We start from the raw sequence: 19,485 nt of genomic DNA, 5'->3' as shown, positions 1-19,485 counted from the left end.
ACCCAGATGGTGTCGTAACCTCTCACCATTTTAGGTAGCTTTGTGATAAAATTCATGGTAATACATTCCCACTTCCATTGGGAAATCTCTGGTTGTGTCAATAGTCCTGACGGTTTCTGATGTTCATCCTTGACCTTAGCACAAGTCAAGCACTTTTGACATAAGTAGCAATGTCAGCTTTCATGTTGGGCCACCAATAATGTGCCTTGAGATCTTGGTACATTTATTCTGATCCAGGATGAATTGAGCATCGTGACTTGTGAGCCTCTTCTAACACAAGCTCTCTCAATCCTTCGAATCTCGGTACCCAGACTCTGTCTATGAAGTATTGGGTTCCATCTTCTCGGATGACAAATTTCTTATCCAATCCTCTATGTAACTCAGTAACAATGCTCCCTTCTTTCAATGCTTCACGTTGTGCATCGCGTATCAGAGAAGTAAGGTTCGTTCGGACAGTCATATTCAGCGCTCTAACTTGGAGAGGTTTAGCCTTCTCTTTCCTACTCAAGGCATCTGTGACAACATTAGCCTTACCAGGATGATAACGAATCACACAGTCGTAGTCGTTCAGTAGTTCTACCCAATGTCTCTGCCTCATGTTGAGCTGTTTCTGATCGAAGATATATTGTAAGCTCTCGTGATCAGTGAAAATAGTAAACTTATTACCATGCAAGTAGCGTCTCCACATCTTCAGTGCAAAGACCACAATGCCAAGTTCCAAATCATGTGTCGTGTAATTCTGTTCATGTATCTTCAATTGTTGTGATCCATAGGCAATCACTTTCTTCCGTTGCATCAACGCGCAACCAAAACCCTGCCGTGAAGCATCACAGTAAATCATGAAATCTTCATTCCCTTCGGGTAAAGACAAAAATCAGAGCACTAGTCAATTTCTGTTTTATCAACTGAAATGCAGACTCATGTCGCTCATTCCACTCATACTTGTTACCCTTGTGAGTCAATGTTGTTAACGGTCGGATAGTAGAAAATCCCTCAATGAATCTCCTATAATAACCGACGAGACGTAAGGATTGCCGAATCTGCGTTGGCGACTTAGTTGTCTCCCATTTCTTGACTGTTTCTATCTTCGTTGGATCAACTTGAATACCATTAATTCCTATGATATGACCCAAAAATTGAACTTCTTGCAGCCAAAAGTCACACTTCGCAAATTTCGCGTACAACTGCTCTTTCCTGAGCATCTCAAGTATCAAACGAAGATGTTGTTCATGTTCCTTCTCATTCTTAGAATATACCATAATATCATTAATAAACACAATAACAAACTGGTCTAGATATGGCTTCACACACGGTTCATGAGATCCATGAACACTGCCGGTGCGTTTGTCAATTCAAACGGCATTACTGTAAATTCATGATGTCCGTAGCGTGTTCTAAATGTTGTCTTAGGTATATCTGTCTCCTTTACTCTCATCTGATGGTAACCTGACCTCAGATCTATCTTAGAGTAACATCCAGATCCTTGGAGTTAATGAAACAGATCATCGATTCTCGGTCATGGATATCTATTCTTGATAGTCAGCTTATTCAGTTCTCTGTAGTCAATACAAAGTCTCATAGATCCATCCTTCTTCTTAACAAAAAGAACCGGGGCTCAAACTCTGAACTCTTCAGCTTGGTATTCATAGCCAACAACTATTGTAGCTCTAGGGTGCAGGTCTATACGGTGAGTGAGCCACTGGGTCACTCCTGGCAATAGATCAATCTGAAGTTCATCTTCCCGGTGAGGTGGAAGGCCAGGTAACTCTTCCGGAAGGACCTTAAGGAAAATTTCCTAACGATTGGGACATCTCGGGTTCCTTATTTGTTGATTCAAATTTGCTCACATGTGCCAGAATTGCGAGACATCCTTATCTCATGTACTTCAGGACCTTCGAGCAATTTAATATAACATGACGGTGTACTGATCTTCTCTTCCTACACCATCATTGGTTCGCTGTCGGTGAAAGGAATTCGAATAGCCTTCTTGTCACAACAGTCTTAGTTTTGTCGTCAGATAACCAGTCTATTCCAACCACGAGGTCAAAACTTCCCAGTTCAATAGTTCTATAGAGTACATGTTGTCTAAGGAAGATATTTGATTCTAATTGTTGTGATAGAATTTTCTAGCGATAAAGCTTCTATCAGCACCAGTGTTGACAGTTGATAAACATTAGGATTGATGAGTAAGAACAAACTCGTGACGAACTTCACTGAAGTTGATATTGAAAGCAGGTTGAGTGATCAGACTTGTCCGACATCAGTGGGGGAGAAGAACGGAATACCCTTTATGAGGGAGGGTGTGGATACCTCTTCCGGTAAACGCGTATTAGAAAGCAAAATCGTGAAACCGCGGGTGGCTGAATGATAGGTAAGTCAGAAGTCAAGTAGACAATATCTACTACGGATTGTGCGGGCTGTTACAGAGAATTCATCCTCTAAAGATATATCAGAAATGAGTTGTGATGCATAATAGCTAGTAGTGAATCGTAGAGGTGCTAGTAGTGATGAGTAGTATTTAGCAGTGGTGAATAGCAATGGGTAGCATTAAGTAGTAACTGGTAATGACAAGCAGTGAGAAGTAGTGATCGGTCGAGACTAGCGGTGAGGGGCGGCGTTAAGTAGTAGTTAGCAACGATCAGTAGTAAGGAGAAGTGGTATGAGATGATAAGTATGTTCCAAGCAGTGTCTTCGTAGTGCCAAGTAGTGATCGGTGGTGACGGACATTGTCGTGTAGTGACGAATTGTGACGTGATTACACGCTCCTTATAGGTTATAATAACAATTAATTCGCACGGTGTAAATTTCTACTCATATTTGAAATTATACGATTTATGTTCTAAACTGTATTTATCCAAGTAACCTACTTGACTCGCTCCCAATTCCTTATTTTGCGATGTCGGAACTTCTATATGAGTTACCGTAATGTAATCCCGGTCATTACATTACGCTATCTCATATTTCCGTTCGACATTACTCCATAAGTTCAAGATAGCGTAGTCAAATCAATTCAATTAAGTCTCACGTCACGTGTACATATGCGATTCGTGATATAGTATTTAGTCCAAGTCCATATCATATGGGTATAGGGTGTATATGTATGTGATGTAATGTGTAGCCCTACATGTAGCATAGTGAAGCAAACAGTGCAAGCATGGTGTATAATAGTCATCCAAAGTATACGGCTATAGACTAGACCCACTAATGCGCCCTACAGTTAGACACACTAATGCATCCTAGTTCCCTATAGCCAAAGCTTTGATACCAACTATAACACCCCATCAAAATCCATTAACGGTGATGTTAACTCTGGTCCCAGTGCTTGACTTGACTTCTAGGAAATATCAATGTTCTACAGCGGAAGCAACTAATACCTGAGAAAAAACATGCAAAATGGGTCAATATAAAGTTGAGTGAATCTACAAGTTTAAGTAAATAGTTCTCGTATGTTTCATAAAATAGTTTCCAAAACTCGTTTATCAAAAAGTCAGTTATCAGAATCGTTTATTAGTATTCGGTATCTAAAAATCAGTATTCAGAAATCAGTATCAGTATAAACCACCAAGGTTTAATGTCCAAAAGTTTGTATAAAGCAAATTCTAAGTATTAAACTATTTGTAATCAGAGATGTCAAGTTTCAACTGAGTAGGACATCAAAAAGGTTTTGTTTCAAATGTTTGTAGACATTACCATGTCTAGTTTCTAGTTCATAAACCACAGGTTTAAGTAGCATAAAGCACAGTCTGAAAAACAGTATTCAGTGTAATAATTTTTTGTTAACATTTATGGTAAGTTAGGCTACGAGATTTCTTTGTAAGCTTCGTAAAAGTATACATTTGTCATGAGCACTTGATTATAAGACTTTAACCTGCGGATAGCTCATTCGCTACGCGTCTTCCTTTTACCCTTTCTAAGCATACACCGATCAAGTATACAAGTTACAACTACATAAGCATCCCGTGCGTTGGGGCGAGGTTTGTCAAACCTAACGGTACCGTCCCTATAAGTCGAGCTTACGTAAAGTAATTAATATAATCAAGCTAAGGAATTTTTGATCCGAACTCATATGTATATTCGTTTAAGTTACTCGTGCCTAATAAGTAAAAAAATTTGAAATAGCATGTTATCTCATCCCAAAAATGTTAAATAAAATGGGACTGTAGACTCACATTTGTAAATGCACAGAAAACTCTTAGTAAAACAGTACGGTAGCCGGACGATCACGATCGTAAAATGCAACCTAGTCAATTAGGTTACCTTAAGTAAATACATAAGTCACACTATGTCAACCCATAGTGTACGTATAGTCCTAGTGCTCAGACTGACTCAACATGTAAGCAAAACTCAACTAGTCCAAACAAGTCCACAAAAGTCAACCAAAGTCAAACCAAAAGTCAAACTTGGTCAAAGTGGTTAAATAAAGTAAACCATATCAGTAGCTCATGAAATCTTGGTCAACATGTCAACCATAAGTCAACTAACATATTTCAGCTCACAGTTTGTCAAGTACGCGTACACAGTTTATCGTTTAGCATAAAATTCATGCACAAGTTGCAAACAACGAACATAATTCATAGCACACAAATTATGGTAATATGAAAAACTCCAGATCACAAATAGACTCGTAAATGTTTCCAAAAAGCCTTACCAGGGCCTCATACGATGTATACAAGTCAGGTTTTAGATAAGGTGCAATTAAGGTTTACCAAATCAGTTTTTGCTCGCGCAGCAGTTTTAGAAAAATTCTCATTTAATTTAAAAACTAGCTATTAACGAACGGCCAATTGGAGATGACTCTAGTCATTCCAAATTTTCAATGGTAAAATAATCAAATCATTTCATGTAGCCATTTTGTACAGTTTATTCCCTAAATTCAAACCTTCTGATTTGGGCAACATTCAGACATGTCATTTGGTGATGCATATAACACATAGCAAACAATGTTTTCAGAAGCTATCATACAAATGAAATATGTTCAAGAACATCTAAATAATAATAATCCAGAAGATAAAACTCTCAAATAATTTTTAGTTCATGTGGTGTCATTTAGAGTGCATATGAAATCAGTTTCTGCTCAATACGAGTTACCAATATTCGTTTAATCATATCGAGAGCTATACATAACCTTTTCACATGATTCTTAAGTCTATCTTGAGTGATTTTAAACAAGGAATTTAGTGGTTAGCATTTCAATGACTCATTCATAAAGCATAAACATCAGAAAGTTCGTATTGCATGCAAAACCCTAGCAAAAACTTCAATTGATCATAACTAGCACATCCGGTAACAAAATCATGCAATTCCAAAGTTCAAATTTATTAATTTTTCGAGATCTATCCATCTAGATACATTACATTAACAGTAAATAAACTCATATCATCAGATTCGTAGCAAATTAATTCGTAGTTCGATCGAAACACATCAATCTAGCAAAACAACGACTAATAACGCATGCAATCACAATCAATTGAGTACCAGACCCTTGTACACTATATAATTGATCAAAATCAGATCTAAGAAGATTAGGGTTAGTTATTTTATACCTCTAGCAACAAATCAATTAATACTAGCGTGTAGAGAATGACGAGAGCTATCAATTTCGTGTAGATCGTAAGAGTAAACAAGCAATTTTTGGATGGTGATTGATGGGGATGAAGGTGGCGACATTTTTAGAGGTTTGGAGTTGCTTCTTGGTCGTGGTTTTGGAGAGGGGGAAGAATAGAAGCCTTTTGTTTGATTAAATTAGGTTTAGGGATAAGTTGGGGCCTAATTTAGATAGACACAAATACAACTAGCCCAAAATTAATCAAAGAAGCCCCCCCCCCCCCCCCCCCCCCCCGGTTGTGAAATTCGACCAAGGCTGGAAAAAGAGGCTCCTTGGGCTCAAAAACTTGCTAGGAAAGTTTCCTAAGTTTACCCATTAAGTGTCGTTAGCCGAAAACGCAAACCGAATCGCTAAACGTTAATTTGACGTGTTTATAATTCATAAAAAATTCCAATAAATTGAAAGTAATTTTAAAACATAATAATTATATCAAATAATTATTAAAAGTGAATTACATTATGTTTTAGCTTGCTAGTACGCTAAGTGTGGTTCGTTTCTCGTTGCCGTTAACCGTACCGAGTTCCTGTAACGTTAACCGGTCGTTAAAACGCATCCCACCAAGTTTAATTCATTAAATATATAATAAATTAAATAAGTTTTTCTTAAAGTTAATAATTATTAAAAATAATTATTTTACTAAAAATCGAGCGTTTCGCACTCTCACATGACCTCTGTTGCAGTTTTCAAAACCGTATCGTTTTCTCAGTATTTCATAACATGAAATAGGTTTTCCGACTACTATAATCATATGTTAATTACGTTAGTTCATCATGAACTCAAGTATGCATTTAATTAAATTAAATACACAAAATTCAAGTAAGTTCCGTTAAATAACTTAACGGGCAATTAACGTAGCTTAACGGGAATAGCAGGGTTGATATAGCGATAAATAAATATATTGCCGCCTCAATGTATACAAATACCTAAAGTAGATTTCATATAACATATCATACACAACACGTATTAAATCCTTGTTAATCGAATTCATGTGCTTACAACACATTCTTTGACCGAGTTTATGAAGACACGTAACTGTTTAGAACTAAGGTTAGGATTTCGACTTAGGATGATAAACATTTAGCGACCACCAAAAGAGGAACTTTTTTCCGTATCGTAAGACCGGGACGTTCATCAACATTTAAATCTTCTTCACTCTGTCCATTAGGCAACTCCCATTTAAACTTATGCAAAAGATTTACTAACAAATTCTCATTCGTCGCCATAGCGAACGAGATTCCAGGGCACCCTCTTCGTCCAGCACCAAAAGGAATCAAATCAAAATCATGCCCTTTGAAATCAGTTGTACGATTCAAAAACCTTTCAGGCCTAAACTCGTTAGGTTCGTCCCACACATTAGGGTCTCTTGCAATGGTCCACGCGTTAATCAGAACCGTGGTTCCTTTGGCGACATCGTAGCCCATGACTTTAACATCTTGGCTTGCTACTCTTGGCACCAAGGTTGGGATAGGTGGATGAAGACGAAGTGTTTCTTTAAACACGGCTTTCAAATACTTCATTTTTTCGATATCGGCTTGTTTGATTTGGTCTTTTCCATCGAGAATAATCCTTACCTCATCTTGAACTTTTTTGAGAACTCTTGGATGTTTTAAAAGTTCTGTAAATGTCCATTCTAAAACAGTTGCCGTTGTGTCTGTTCCTGCTGTGTAAGCGTCCTGCAATAGCAAGAATTTGTTGTAAATTACTATAATTATGTTTTTGATAACTACTTTTATGAGGGCTGTTATTTTAAAATCATGTGCTTACTTACAAATACTCCGTAACCGTTTTTTAGTTGACGTTATCATTTTTTTTTTTTTAAATATTGAGATATTCTTAATCACTTAGTAATGATGTTATGAGCAATTTAAATTTTCATATTTGATATGGAGTACTTGACAGGCGGTTCAATACAGATAGTAGATTTTACAAGATAAAAAGGAGACCAAGTTTTTACTATTCTAATAATTTATATAAAAATATATCATGTTGAAACTTCACTATCAGATATTGAGTTGGTTAAGAAAAAGATGTCATAAACGGTCACACTAAAATTCAGTTACGCCGTATACACGATTGAACCTAGCTATTGGATATGCTCGAATTTAATTTGTTATATAAAGACCCAACAGGTTAGGAAATATTACTCATATAAATATAAATAAATGTTCCGTGTCTTATTTGCCCGATTGAATGTGGATAAAGTATCAAACCACAAAACATCAAAATAAAATTAAATTAAATTAAATTATACGTGAATATATTATTCACGTCAAAGTGAATAGTAACTCACAATTTTAAATTTTAAGTTTTACTATGTTGCTAAATTTATGAATTATGATATGACTAGCGTTTTTATAAGAATAAGAAATATTATTAAAATGGCAAAGCTTGTTTGGTGGAGAGCGTAGAAATGGAATGATTAAATTAATTGGTGCTCCTCATTCCTCTGATTGTTGTCACATTTTTATTGGCCTTTCTCTTCATTTTCTTAAATTAGCCATCAATCCCATCATTAAACGTAATATGGACCATACGTCTACCTATATGATAATTTCTAGTTAAGTGTAAGATGCATCTATTAAAATTTCACTACAATAAATATTTTACTTCAAATAATAATATTGAATATTGATATTGATATATTATTTATAAGTTAATTTAGAGGATGAAGTTACCAAAAGGAGTGCTTTGATAGCGAGCCTATCAAAAGTCACACCTGTGCGATCATCCTTTTGGATCCTAAGCAATACATCAACGAAATCTTCATTTCTGCTACCTTCATCACCACTATAGATCGATTGACACCTCAGCCGCTCATCAATCACACCATCTAAGAAATCATGCAACTCATTTGAGACTCGTTCGACTTTAGCATCGTACCCTCTAAGTCGATCTAACCATGCTAGTTGAGGAACAAGATATTCTAAATTAAGACCTCCCAAAACTTCAAAAAACTCATCTAACATCCTCCTAAACTTCTTCCCACTTTCACCTTCACTATACTTGTTACCAAACGTCACCCTACACACTACATCATTTGTAAACTTCACAAACATACCACTTAAATCAACAACTAGTGATTGATCACTAAATTTCTTGATAGTTTCGACAAAATTAGCACTCTCTTCTTCACGTACCTCGCGATGATCTTCCATCTTTTTGTTACTTAATAAATGGACAACCATAATACTCTTGGCTTGCCTCCAATACTCGCCATAAGGCGCAACCGACACTTCTTTTAAGTCACACAAGAGTTTTCGCCACAGTTTTACGTCGGGTCTATTGGCAAATTTTAAATCTTGGGTTTTCATAATTTCACGAGCTGCTTCGGCTGATGACACGATAAGGGTTGGGACAGAACCCAAGTGGATGAGCATCATCGGGCCACCATGGTTTTGGGATAGAGAATGGAGGGAGTGGTGGAGAAGTGGGCCCATCTGATGGAGGTTTCCGATCACCGGTAGTCTTGGTGGTGATGGTGGTAGGTTTTTGTTGGTGGTAGATCGGTTGAAGTAGTGTAATTTTACTAGAAATAATGCTAGGAGTATGAAGGGGGAAATGTACACCAAATAAACCATGTTTAATTTTTGTTACGTACGTCTATATGATTATTAGTTAGTGTCTCCTATAAATAGCTGAAATTAATAGTTATCAAGAGTTTTCATATTTAATTTAATCCTCAAATAAAAATAAAATAAATAAATACCCAAATAAAAATACCCACGCCCCAAAGTTTTTATAAAGACGGTATATAATTTTGTAGTTAAATTACCAAAACGCGCAAAGACTATCGATAATTATATCGCCCCTTTCCCCATGGATGTTCCACACAAGAAAAAGTTGCAATCAAACAAACTATGATTCAATAATAACATTGTTATTGTTAGTTTAATCTAATTAAGCGCAATTGGACAAAAATAACTTTTCTTGTTAGATTTTAAGGAGAAAATTTTAGATTTGATGGCGCTCTTAATTGTATTTAAATTTCATATCTTAATTTTGTGTTGACCATTGACTTATAATTGCTTATGCAATTAGGAAGATTTTTTATTTAGTTTTTTTTTTTTTTTTTTTTTTTTTTTAAAAAACAATCAAAACTTTATTAAATATGTGAATATTTACATGGAGAGTTGGAGACCTATATAATCTATACAATGAAGATGGTAATAACCCGATACTATTATCTGTTACAAGCCTAAAAGGAGATATGCACGCAACGCACTTGATCACAAGATGCTACCAACAGTACTTAAAAATCGATTACAAAGTTGGGCGCAAATTACCATTTAATCTTGTGTACATACTTCCTAATGTGGTTGGCTAGAAACACAATTGGACACAACATAAGAAACAGAATTGAGGGCAGCATAAGAACAGATGCTACCAACAGAATTGGATTCGACAATGGGATTCATGAGGCACCCGTGTTAACCAATGCCCGTTCGATGTTGGTTTGAGGCAACATAGAAAGTGGGATTTATTAGCCATTGTTGCTATTCTAGTGTTATTTTCTTTGCTCGTTTGGATACCCAAGAAAAGGTTTGAGTTTGCATTTCGGATACGATTGTTGTAGGACACCATTCTTTTTTGCTAAAGACCTTAAGATTTCGGTGTTTCCAAATTATGTAAACCGAGACCCATTTAGTAGCTTGCCATATGAAGAATCCTTGTGGGGAGTTGGCGAATGGTTGATTGTTAGCGAAGACGTCATCTAGATTTGTAATGGAGTTTAACGGTTGGTTCCACCAACGTAGCAACAAGTTCCAAATGTTTAGGGATGCCAAGCATTGGAGTAGGATATGTTCGATGGATTCGACATGGGAATTGCATACGGTAAAACCTCTGTAATTTAATACTCGATAAATTAATAACCTCGATAAAATTAATAATTTATCCGGTTCCAACTTGGGACCAGTACAAATTTGGACTCCAATCGATAAAATAATAAGATAATAATTTTTTTTGTAATCCCAATGTAAATATATTGGTCCCAGCGAAACTATAAATTAATAATTACTAATCTTTTCTTGAAATCTCAATATACATTGAACTTGACAAGTTCATTAATGTGTGAATGTACATACATGGGAATTTTGAAGTACCTTGTTTATGTTTTATTCAAATAGGTAAAGTAAACGGACATGATAATTTCGAATGTTGATCCATTAATTTGAGACTTGCTCACAAATATAAGCCAATTTCTTAAATTGATAATTTATTAATTTATCCATATAATAATATCTCGTTAAATTAATAAAATATTACGGTCCCAACATTATTAATTTATAGAGGTTTCACTGTAATGGGAAAGGTATTGTGTCGAGATCGATGCAACGTTTGTCAAGCTCAACCCGAGTTGGGATCCTTTCAAGTTTAATTCTCCAAAGGAAGATGTTAACTTTTTGCGGTAACAATTTGTTACGAGGTGTTGCGTCACTTGAGGGAGATGTTGCAAGCTTTAGGTTGTCGAATAAGGAAGCTAAAGTTTTTGTGGTGAATGTGCCGGTTGGATCCAATGCCCATTTCCATTAGTCGGGCTTGTCAGTTAGACAACGTGTTGAGATTAGGTTGTTGATTTCCATGAGTTCATTAAGGATACAACCATTGGGAGGACGTATCCAATTCCAATTTCCGAATGAAACAGAGTTATGTGTTGTAATTCTCTCTGCAACAGTTGCAAGTTTGTTGGTGTAACACCCTCGAACCGGGCCTAGTTAAAATGGACTATTTTGTCCTTGTGTGCTATTAATTGTGATATTTTTAATTAAATGTTTATAATTATTTAGTTACTTGGTTGAGACCAGTTCGTGACAAGGAACACATGGGTGGTTGGTTTATCTAAATTGAACCCCATTTGGGTATCTAACTAGTTATGTGTCACACCCCCTAAATGGGACCGGGGGTCATATGTGACTAACTAATATCATAACACAAGTGTAAAGCGAGAACGGCTCTAAATGAGACGTTTTAATTAAAAACCAATGTATTAAAGCAGCGGAAAGTATAAGTCACTTCAATTGTAAACTTAAATGTTTTAATGCAATAATATGAATGTATAAATGCGGACTCCAAAAGCAGCAAAGTCCAAATAGCACAAATCTTTAGCAATCTTCACCTGAGACAAAACATGCTTAAAGTGTCAATCAAAAATGGTTGAGTGAACAACATAGGTTTAATATAATTTTAGACCACAAGATTTAGTTATAAAGTTTAATCAGTTCGTTAGTAGTGCTGATGCGTATGATATCGAGACTAAACAAAATTACCCCGGGACACCTTGAACTATCAGTGTCGTTTTAATCATTATTATGTAACCAAAGACCAACGGTCAAATGGTTAGAGATATCGCTCTCAGTAGGCCTACTCACAATAACTAAGTTTGCGTTTATACGTAGCAATTAACGATATCATGGCAGGGATTTAGCATGAATCAAAGCATGTCATGGCACAGTTTGAACTAATCAAGATAAAGTTTTTGAGTACTTGTGTCTAAACGTAAAACAGTTTGAAAGCAAGCATGTGTCTCACCCCAAAAGTTCAAAATAAGTATATAAAGATAGTTAAAAAGTGGGGCTATGAAGTTCACCTTAGTAGCAAGTAAGTAATTCCATGCAAGATGTAAGAACGGAGGTTGTAATCGGAGATCTCAACCTAGAGATATAACCTTTAATTAGTTAATGTCTAAAAGACATAAAGTTAGTTTATTAATATAGCAAACTATATTAACAGTGACGGTTTTCGAGCAAAGTTCCTATTTCTCAAAAGTTTCTAGATTTGGAAACCTACTATTTATGGAAAGCTTCCACTTATAGTAAGCTTCTAGTTGTAGTATGTTCGGGTTATAATTCTTAACAAAGATGTTGTACAATCTCGCCTAAACTTCGTTGCTATCATGCAAGTCACTCGAATGATCTGTTGTTACCGGGCGCCCAGGATTCTTGATATGACGACCCTCAAATTTTCATTTCTGTTATTACTGTTCCATTGATAGGACTGTTTGTACTTGTAAACTTTGTTTAACAACTTTGATTAAATAGTAACTTTTGATCAATATTTCCGTTAATATAAAGTTTATGTATTTCTGTGTTTTTATTTTTATATAGACTATATGTACTAATAAAAATGTGACAATATTATAAGATTCAAATAAATAAGAATTTATATTAACTAATATGAACTTAATAAAATTAATAAAAGTTAGGGGTTAATAATTAAATAAAATGTAACCCTAATATTAATAATATTAATAACATTAATAAAAAAAAATATAAAATATATAATACATACATATGTGCCGTATAAAAAAAATAAACACATATAACAATCGGCTGTTTTGATTATTAGGGGAGAAAAACTAGATGTTTAAAGCTTTCACAAATCCTAGTTAAACTCTAATTACTATCCTTGATCACCAAGGAAATCCTAAGTAACCTAGTGCAATTAGGAAACCCAACATACCTATATAAACCCTAATGATTTTTCATAAGTTCACCACAAAATAAACCCCTGCAATTGTCGACTAGTTTCCTTGTTTCCCTCTATTTTTCTGTCGACTAAACTGCACCTCCTGCAGCCTTCTTTCAGTCAACTGCACAACTCAAAAACCCTCTCCTGTGTCGACTGAAAAACCCCCACCAAAACCCTGCTGTAGTCGACATAAAACTCTCACCAAAACCTCACAAAAACCTGCTGCATTCGCCATCAAACTTGCTGATGTGTTGCTGAGTTCTATCATGATCAAATAGCCCTATCAGACCTTGTTTGCTGTGTATTTATCATCTGTTTCTTGCTGCTACTGTCTTGCTGTATCTGTCGAACAAAAGGGACCCAAGAAACCCCTTTGTTTGATCGATTGCTGCTGCTACTGGTTCCTGTTTCTTTTTGCATCACCATCATCATCATAAGTCTTGATCTTTAGCTTCTAAGGTAGCCCTAAACCCTAGCTTAATCATGCATTTAAATCTATTACATTTAAGTTATTTATAAGTCTTTTTCATAAGTATGATGTTATAAGTATTCAATTAAGTATGATTATGAGATATGATCTTGATTAGTTACTATGATGAATTAAGGATAAAAGATAGTGAAGATTATGATTTTATGTGTTAAAAGTTGATTGAAATAGATAGAGATTATGATTAAAAGATATAATGGAAGTTATGATGATGATTAATAAGGATTGTAAACTTAAAAGTATATGGTTAGTAAGATTAGGAATTATGATTATGATGAGTTGTTATAATAAAAAGGTTATGATTTCATGTGCATGAGTTTAATTAATAAGTAATAATGAAGATGATATACATGCATGCATGCATGCATGCATGCATACGTACGTATGTGCATGTATACATTGTAGGTATATGTGTGTGTGTATATATGTAAATATATACATACGTGTATATGTACGTGTATATATGTATGTATATATACGTGTACGTGTATATGTATGTATGAATGTGTATTATGTAAGTTATATACGATTAGTAAAAATAATAAGAAAAGTAATAAGTGTATGTATATATAAGTATCATCTTACATTAATGTATATATAATACTTACACATATTATACATATATATCATCTATTTATAAATATATATATATATATATATATATATATATATATATATATATATATATATATATATATATATATATATGTATGAAAATAAATAAAGAATATATATGTATGTATCATATAGGTATATTTATATATGTAACATATAATAATAAGTATACATAATAGTTGATTAATTAAATGATAATACTATTATTAGTAAAACTTATACACTTAACTATATAGTAACACTTAATTACACTAAGTATATTATCACTTTTTTAAATATATATATATATATATATATATATATATATATATATATATATATATATATATATATATATATATATATATATATATATATAACTAATAAGTATCTTAATAAATTGGTTATGTGTATACACTATTAACGTGAAGGTTATAGTTAAAGATAGCGTACAAAGACTACAAACATCACCGCTACTTGTGGCCTAGGGTGATCCTTGTTACCATTATGGGACGCTTGTGGATCTCGAATGCCAAGACTTAGATTCTGGTCAAGAGATCCTGGGCCGCTCGGTAACAATAGATCATTCGAGTGACTTGCATGTTAGCAACGAAGTTTGGGCGAGATTGTACAACATCTTTGTTAAGAATTATAACCCGAACTTCTTAAACTAGAAACTTACTATAAGTGGAAGCTTTCCATAAATAGTGAGTTTCCAAGTATAGAAACTTTTGAGAAATAGTAACTTTTCTCGAAAACCGTCACTGTTAATATAGTTTGCTATATTAATAAACAAACTTTATGTCTATTAGACATTAACTAATTAAACGTTATATCTCTAGGTTGAGATCTCCGAATACATACTCCGATCATACTACTTGCGTGGAATCTTACTTGCTACTAAGGTGAACTTCATAGCCCCACTTTTTAACTATCTTTATATACTTATTTTGAACTTTTGGGTGAGACACATGCTTGCTTTTAAACTGTTTTACGCTTAGACACAAGTACATGAAAACCTTATTTTGATTAGTTCAAACTGTGCTATGACATGCTTTGTTTCATGCTTAATCCCTGCCATGATATCGTTAGTTGCTGGAATTTTGGCAAGCTTAATTATTGTGAGTAGCGCTATTGAGAGTGACATCTCTATCCAGATGACCGTTGGTCAATGGATACATAATAAGGATTTAATGAAACGAACGAATAAAGTGATCACATGGGGTAACTTGTTTAGTTTCGATATCATACACCTCAGCATTACTACCGAACTGATTAAACTTTATAACTAAATCTTGTGGTCTAAACACTATTATAAACCTATGTTGTTCACTCAACCATTTTGGTTGACACTTTAAGCATGTTTTGTCTCAGGTGAAGATTGCTAAAGATTTTGTGTGCTATTTGGACTTTGCTGCTTTTGGAGTCCGCATTTTATCATTTATGTTATTACATTAAAACACTTAGATTATATTTACTTTTGTTAAGGATTCATTTGTAATGACTTAATACTTTTCACTGCGTTAATACATTGGTTTTTAATTAAAACGTCTCATATAGAGTCGTTCTCGCTTTGCACTTGTGTTATGATATTGGTTAGTCACATATGACCCCCGGTTCCATTTAGGGGGTGTGACAGATTGGTATCAGATCCGAGTTGTTATAGAGAACCAGGATTGCATTTTATGTGTGCCTTATGTGCTAGATAGGTGCCTTAATAATCCATAGGTCTATAACCTTTCCTGTTTTAGTTTCTAGTGCCTTTCCCTTTACGTTTTACTTAGTGCCTTTACGTCTTCCTTAGAAGTTGCCTAACTTCGTTCTTTCGTGTCTTTTAGGATGTCTCGCTTTTGCCCGATCATCATCTCCGACAACGAGTTCGAAGGATCCGTTAAGTCACCGGTCTACACACCTACTACTTCACCCGCATCACTGGTTTATGAACCTGCTACACTGCCCGTATCACCTGTTTACATGCCCGCTACTCCACCACACTCTCCTCCTATAGAAGAATCCCGAACTAATGCTAATTATGATAGGGATGAAAAGGAGGAAGAACCCGAATCCGAGCCCTCTGTTGACCTACCTCCCTCTTTAAAGAGGAAGGAGCCCGAGACTCCCACTAATGATATCCCCGGTCCTTCTAAGAAACAAGACACCACCGACTTGGCAATGATCATTGAACGCCAAGATAGGTTGGCAAAGGAGCAAGAGAGCATATTTGATTTTATGTCTGTTTATATCAAGGACCAAAAGCAAAAGAACAAAGTGATTGAAGGTTTCATGAAGTTTGTTCAAGATCTCCTATGGGATAAGGAGCAAGCGTCTGTTCATGCCCGATTGGCTAAGGTCGAAAAGAGCCAAGACCAATTGGGAAAGATGATGGCCGACATGAAAGCGCTTCAAGATAAGACAATCAAGGATTTTGAAGATTTCTTTGAAGAGTATCATTAGATAGTTGTCTTTCGAGCATATGTTTCCCATTATCATATTAGTGTTTTCCATTCATTGTAAAGGCTTTGCCTAAAACTACTATCTTAGTTTCGTTTCGTGTTATTTTAGTTTCATTTCATGTGTAACAAAAAGATGTTAGTAATCCTTGTGATGTTTAATAAAATTTAAGTGTTTTTATTACATCTCGTTGTTTTCTCTTATATATTCCCTATTACTTGTTGTGTGAAATTTGTGCATTATTAAACAACTTATAACTTACTAGCACCATAACTCTTCAACTAATACTGTTTTTGTGTATTGAAGATCATGTCTCATCAAACTCGTGGTGCTAACACTCTTCCAAATGTCACTTTGACTCCCGCACAATTTCAACAACTGCTTGCTGCCGCTCAAGGCAACAATAATCAAGGGAACAACCAAGGGAATCCACCTACATCATGCACCTACAAGGAGTTCATGAACTGTAAGCCTCCATCCTTCAATGGAAATGAGGAAGCAGTCGAGCTAACACGTTGGTTCGAAAAACTCGAATCAATCTTTCGTATCTGTAACTGTGCGGAAGCCGACAAAGTAAAGTATGCCACTCACACACTAGGTGGCCTTGCTTTGACTTGGTGGAACACTTATGCCTAAACTGTGGGGCTAGATACTGCTAATGCTATTCCATGGGCCATTGTGAAAAGAATGATGACGGATAAGTTTTGCCCAAGGAATTAAATTCAAAGGCTAGAAGTAGAGTTTTGGGAATTGAAGGTCAATGGTACTAATATTGTAGCTTATACCAACAGGTTCATAGAGTTGGTTTCTTTGTGCCCGGATATGGTACCAACGGAACAAAAGAAGATTGAGCGATACATAAAAGGTCTTCCTGATGAGATTCAAGGAAATGTTATTGCTGCTAGTAAAGAGACCTTATATGCAGTGATACCTATGTCTCAAAACTTGATGATGGCTAAGAGGAGAAAGGCCGCAGCTAATAAACAAGCCGAGGCTAAGTCTAGTGAAGGTAAGAGAAAGTTTGAACCATCTCAAGGTTCAAGCCAAGGTTCAAACAAGAGAGCTGCTGATAGTTCTAAAAGTGGTTATGCTAGGACAAAACCACAATGTAGTCATTGTGATAAGCATCATCTTAGGAAGTGTATGGCTCAGTGCACCAAGTGCAAGAAGGTGGGTCATATAGCTAAGTATTGTAGAACTTCTGCTACTCCTGCTACAAAGTCAAATGCGTTTGTTCCAACTTGCTATGGTTGTGGAGAAGTTGGACATTTCCGAAATCAGTGTCCAAAGAACAAGGGTAATAATGGTAATGCTAAGAGCCGTGCCTTTGTGATTACTGCCGATGAAGCCCGTGGGGATGATGAAGTGATAACGGGTACGTTTCTTGTTAACAACATCTATGCTACTGTTTTATTTGATTCTGGTGCCGATAGAAATTATGTGTCTACTGAATTTTGTGCCCTATTCATCGAAAAACCACAAGCCTTAGAAATTAAACAACTTGTAGAAGTAGCAAATGGCAAGGTTATGAAAGTAGACAACGTATATAAAAACTGTGATCTGATTCTAGCTAATAAACACTTTAAGATCGACCTTTTACCAGTCATGTTAGGAAGCTTTGACGTAGTCGTAGGAATGGATTGGTTACGCCAATTAAGAGCTGTAATCATGTGCTATGAGAAAACCATTAACATTCCTCTAGAAAATGGTGAAACCCTAATCGTTCAAGGAGAGACGAGTGGTTCTAAACTTAATATCATCTCTTGTATCAAAACTCGCAAATATCTAATGAAGGGATATCAAGCTATCTTAGCTCATGTTAAGAAAGTCGAACCGGAAGAGAAACGTATTGAAGATGTACCAGTGGTTAGAGATTTTCCCGAAGAACTCCCTGGTCTCCCTCCCCAGTAGTAGGTTGAGTTTCAAATTGATTTGACTCCCGGTGCTGCACCTATTGCGAAGGCACCATACCGATTAGCTCCATCCAAAATGAAGGAATTATCTAGCCAACTCCAAGAACTTTTGGAGAAAGGTTTCACTTGTCCTAACTCGTGTCCGTGGGGAGCACATGTTCTATTTGTTAAGAAGAAAGATGGCACGTTGAGAATGTGTATTGATTGCTGAGAACTGAACAAACTAACCATCAAGAATCGTTATCCACTTCCACGTATTGATGACCTGTTTGACCAACTGCAAGGGTCAAGTATCTATTCGAAGATTGATCTTAGGTCGGGTTATCATCAATTGAGAGTCAAGGAAACCGATGTTTCTAAGACTGCTTTCCGAACTCGCTATGGGCATTATGAGTTTCTTGTCATGCCATTTGGTTTAACCAATGCTCCTACTGTATTCATGAATCTTATGAACCGTGTATGCAAACCCTATCTTGATAAATTCGTGATTGTTTTCATCGATGATATTCTAATCTATTCCAAGAACGAGAAAGAGCATGAGCAACACTTGCGATTGATTCTAGAGCTCTTAAAGAAGGAACAACTGTATGCCAAGTTCTCTAAATGTGAATTTTGGCTGCGAACCGTACAATTTCTCGGACATGTAGTTGATAGTGAAGGAATACATGTCGATCCGACAAAAATCACTGCTATTCGAAACTGGGAAGTGCCTAAGAGTGCAAAACATATTCGTCAATTTTTGGGACTTGTTGGTTATTACCAAAGGTTCATCAATGATTTTTCTATTCTAGCCAAACCTCTCACCAAGCTAACTCACAAGGGGAAGAATTTTGAGTGGTCCGAAGAACAGGAATCTGCTTTTAAGGTTCTAAAGGATAAATTGACCACAGCCCTGATTCTATCATTACCCGATGGCAACTACGATTTTGTAGTCTATTGTGATGCCTCGAATCAAGGTTTAGGATGTG

At 35.6% G+C, this 19,485-nt stretch overlaps 1 protein-coding gene across 1 annotated transcript; it reads right to left on the bottom strand.

Moving 5' to 3' along the window:
- Nucleotides 1–6,485: 6,485 nt before the first annotated feature.
- LOC139892511 (cytochrome P450 736A117-like) lies at nt 6,486–9,192 on the bottom strand. Its single transcript, XM_071875619.1, has 2 exons — nt 8,281–9,192; nt 6,486–7,278 (listed from the first exon to the last, which is right to left on the bottom strand). The coding sequence occupies exons 1-2, from the start codon at nt 9,181–9,183 to the stop codon at nt 6,667–6,669; spliced, it is 1,515 nt and encodes a 504-aa protein (XP_071731720.1). The 5' UTR covers nt 9,184–9,192; the 3' UTR covers nt 6,486–6,666.
- Between the last annotated feature and the right edge of the window lie 10,293 nt (nt 9,193–19,485).

Source organism: Rutidosis leptorrhynchoides, chromosome 2, assembly GCF_046630445.1.
Source record: "Rutidosis leptorrhynchoides isolate AG116_Rl617_1_P2 chromosome 2, CSIRO_AGI_Rlap_v1, whole genome shotgun sequence".
NCBI lineage: Eukaryota > Viridiplantae > Streptophyta > Magnoliopsida > Asterales > Asteraceae > Rutidosis > Rutidosis leptorrhynchoides.
This window is presented reverse-complemented; position numbering and strand designations above follow the sequence as displayed.

Excerpts from the sequence above, each read along its gene's own strand:
- LOC139892511 (XM_071875619.1), bottom strand. The coding sequence starts at position 9,183 with ATGGTTTATTTGGTGTACATTTCCCCCTTCATACTCCTAGCATTATTT. Across the intron at positions 7,279-8,280 it reads CTATCAAAGCACTCCTTTTG|GACGCTTACACAGCAGGAAC; the intron begins GTAACTTCATCC and ends TTGCTATTGCAG.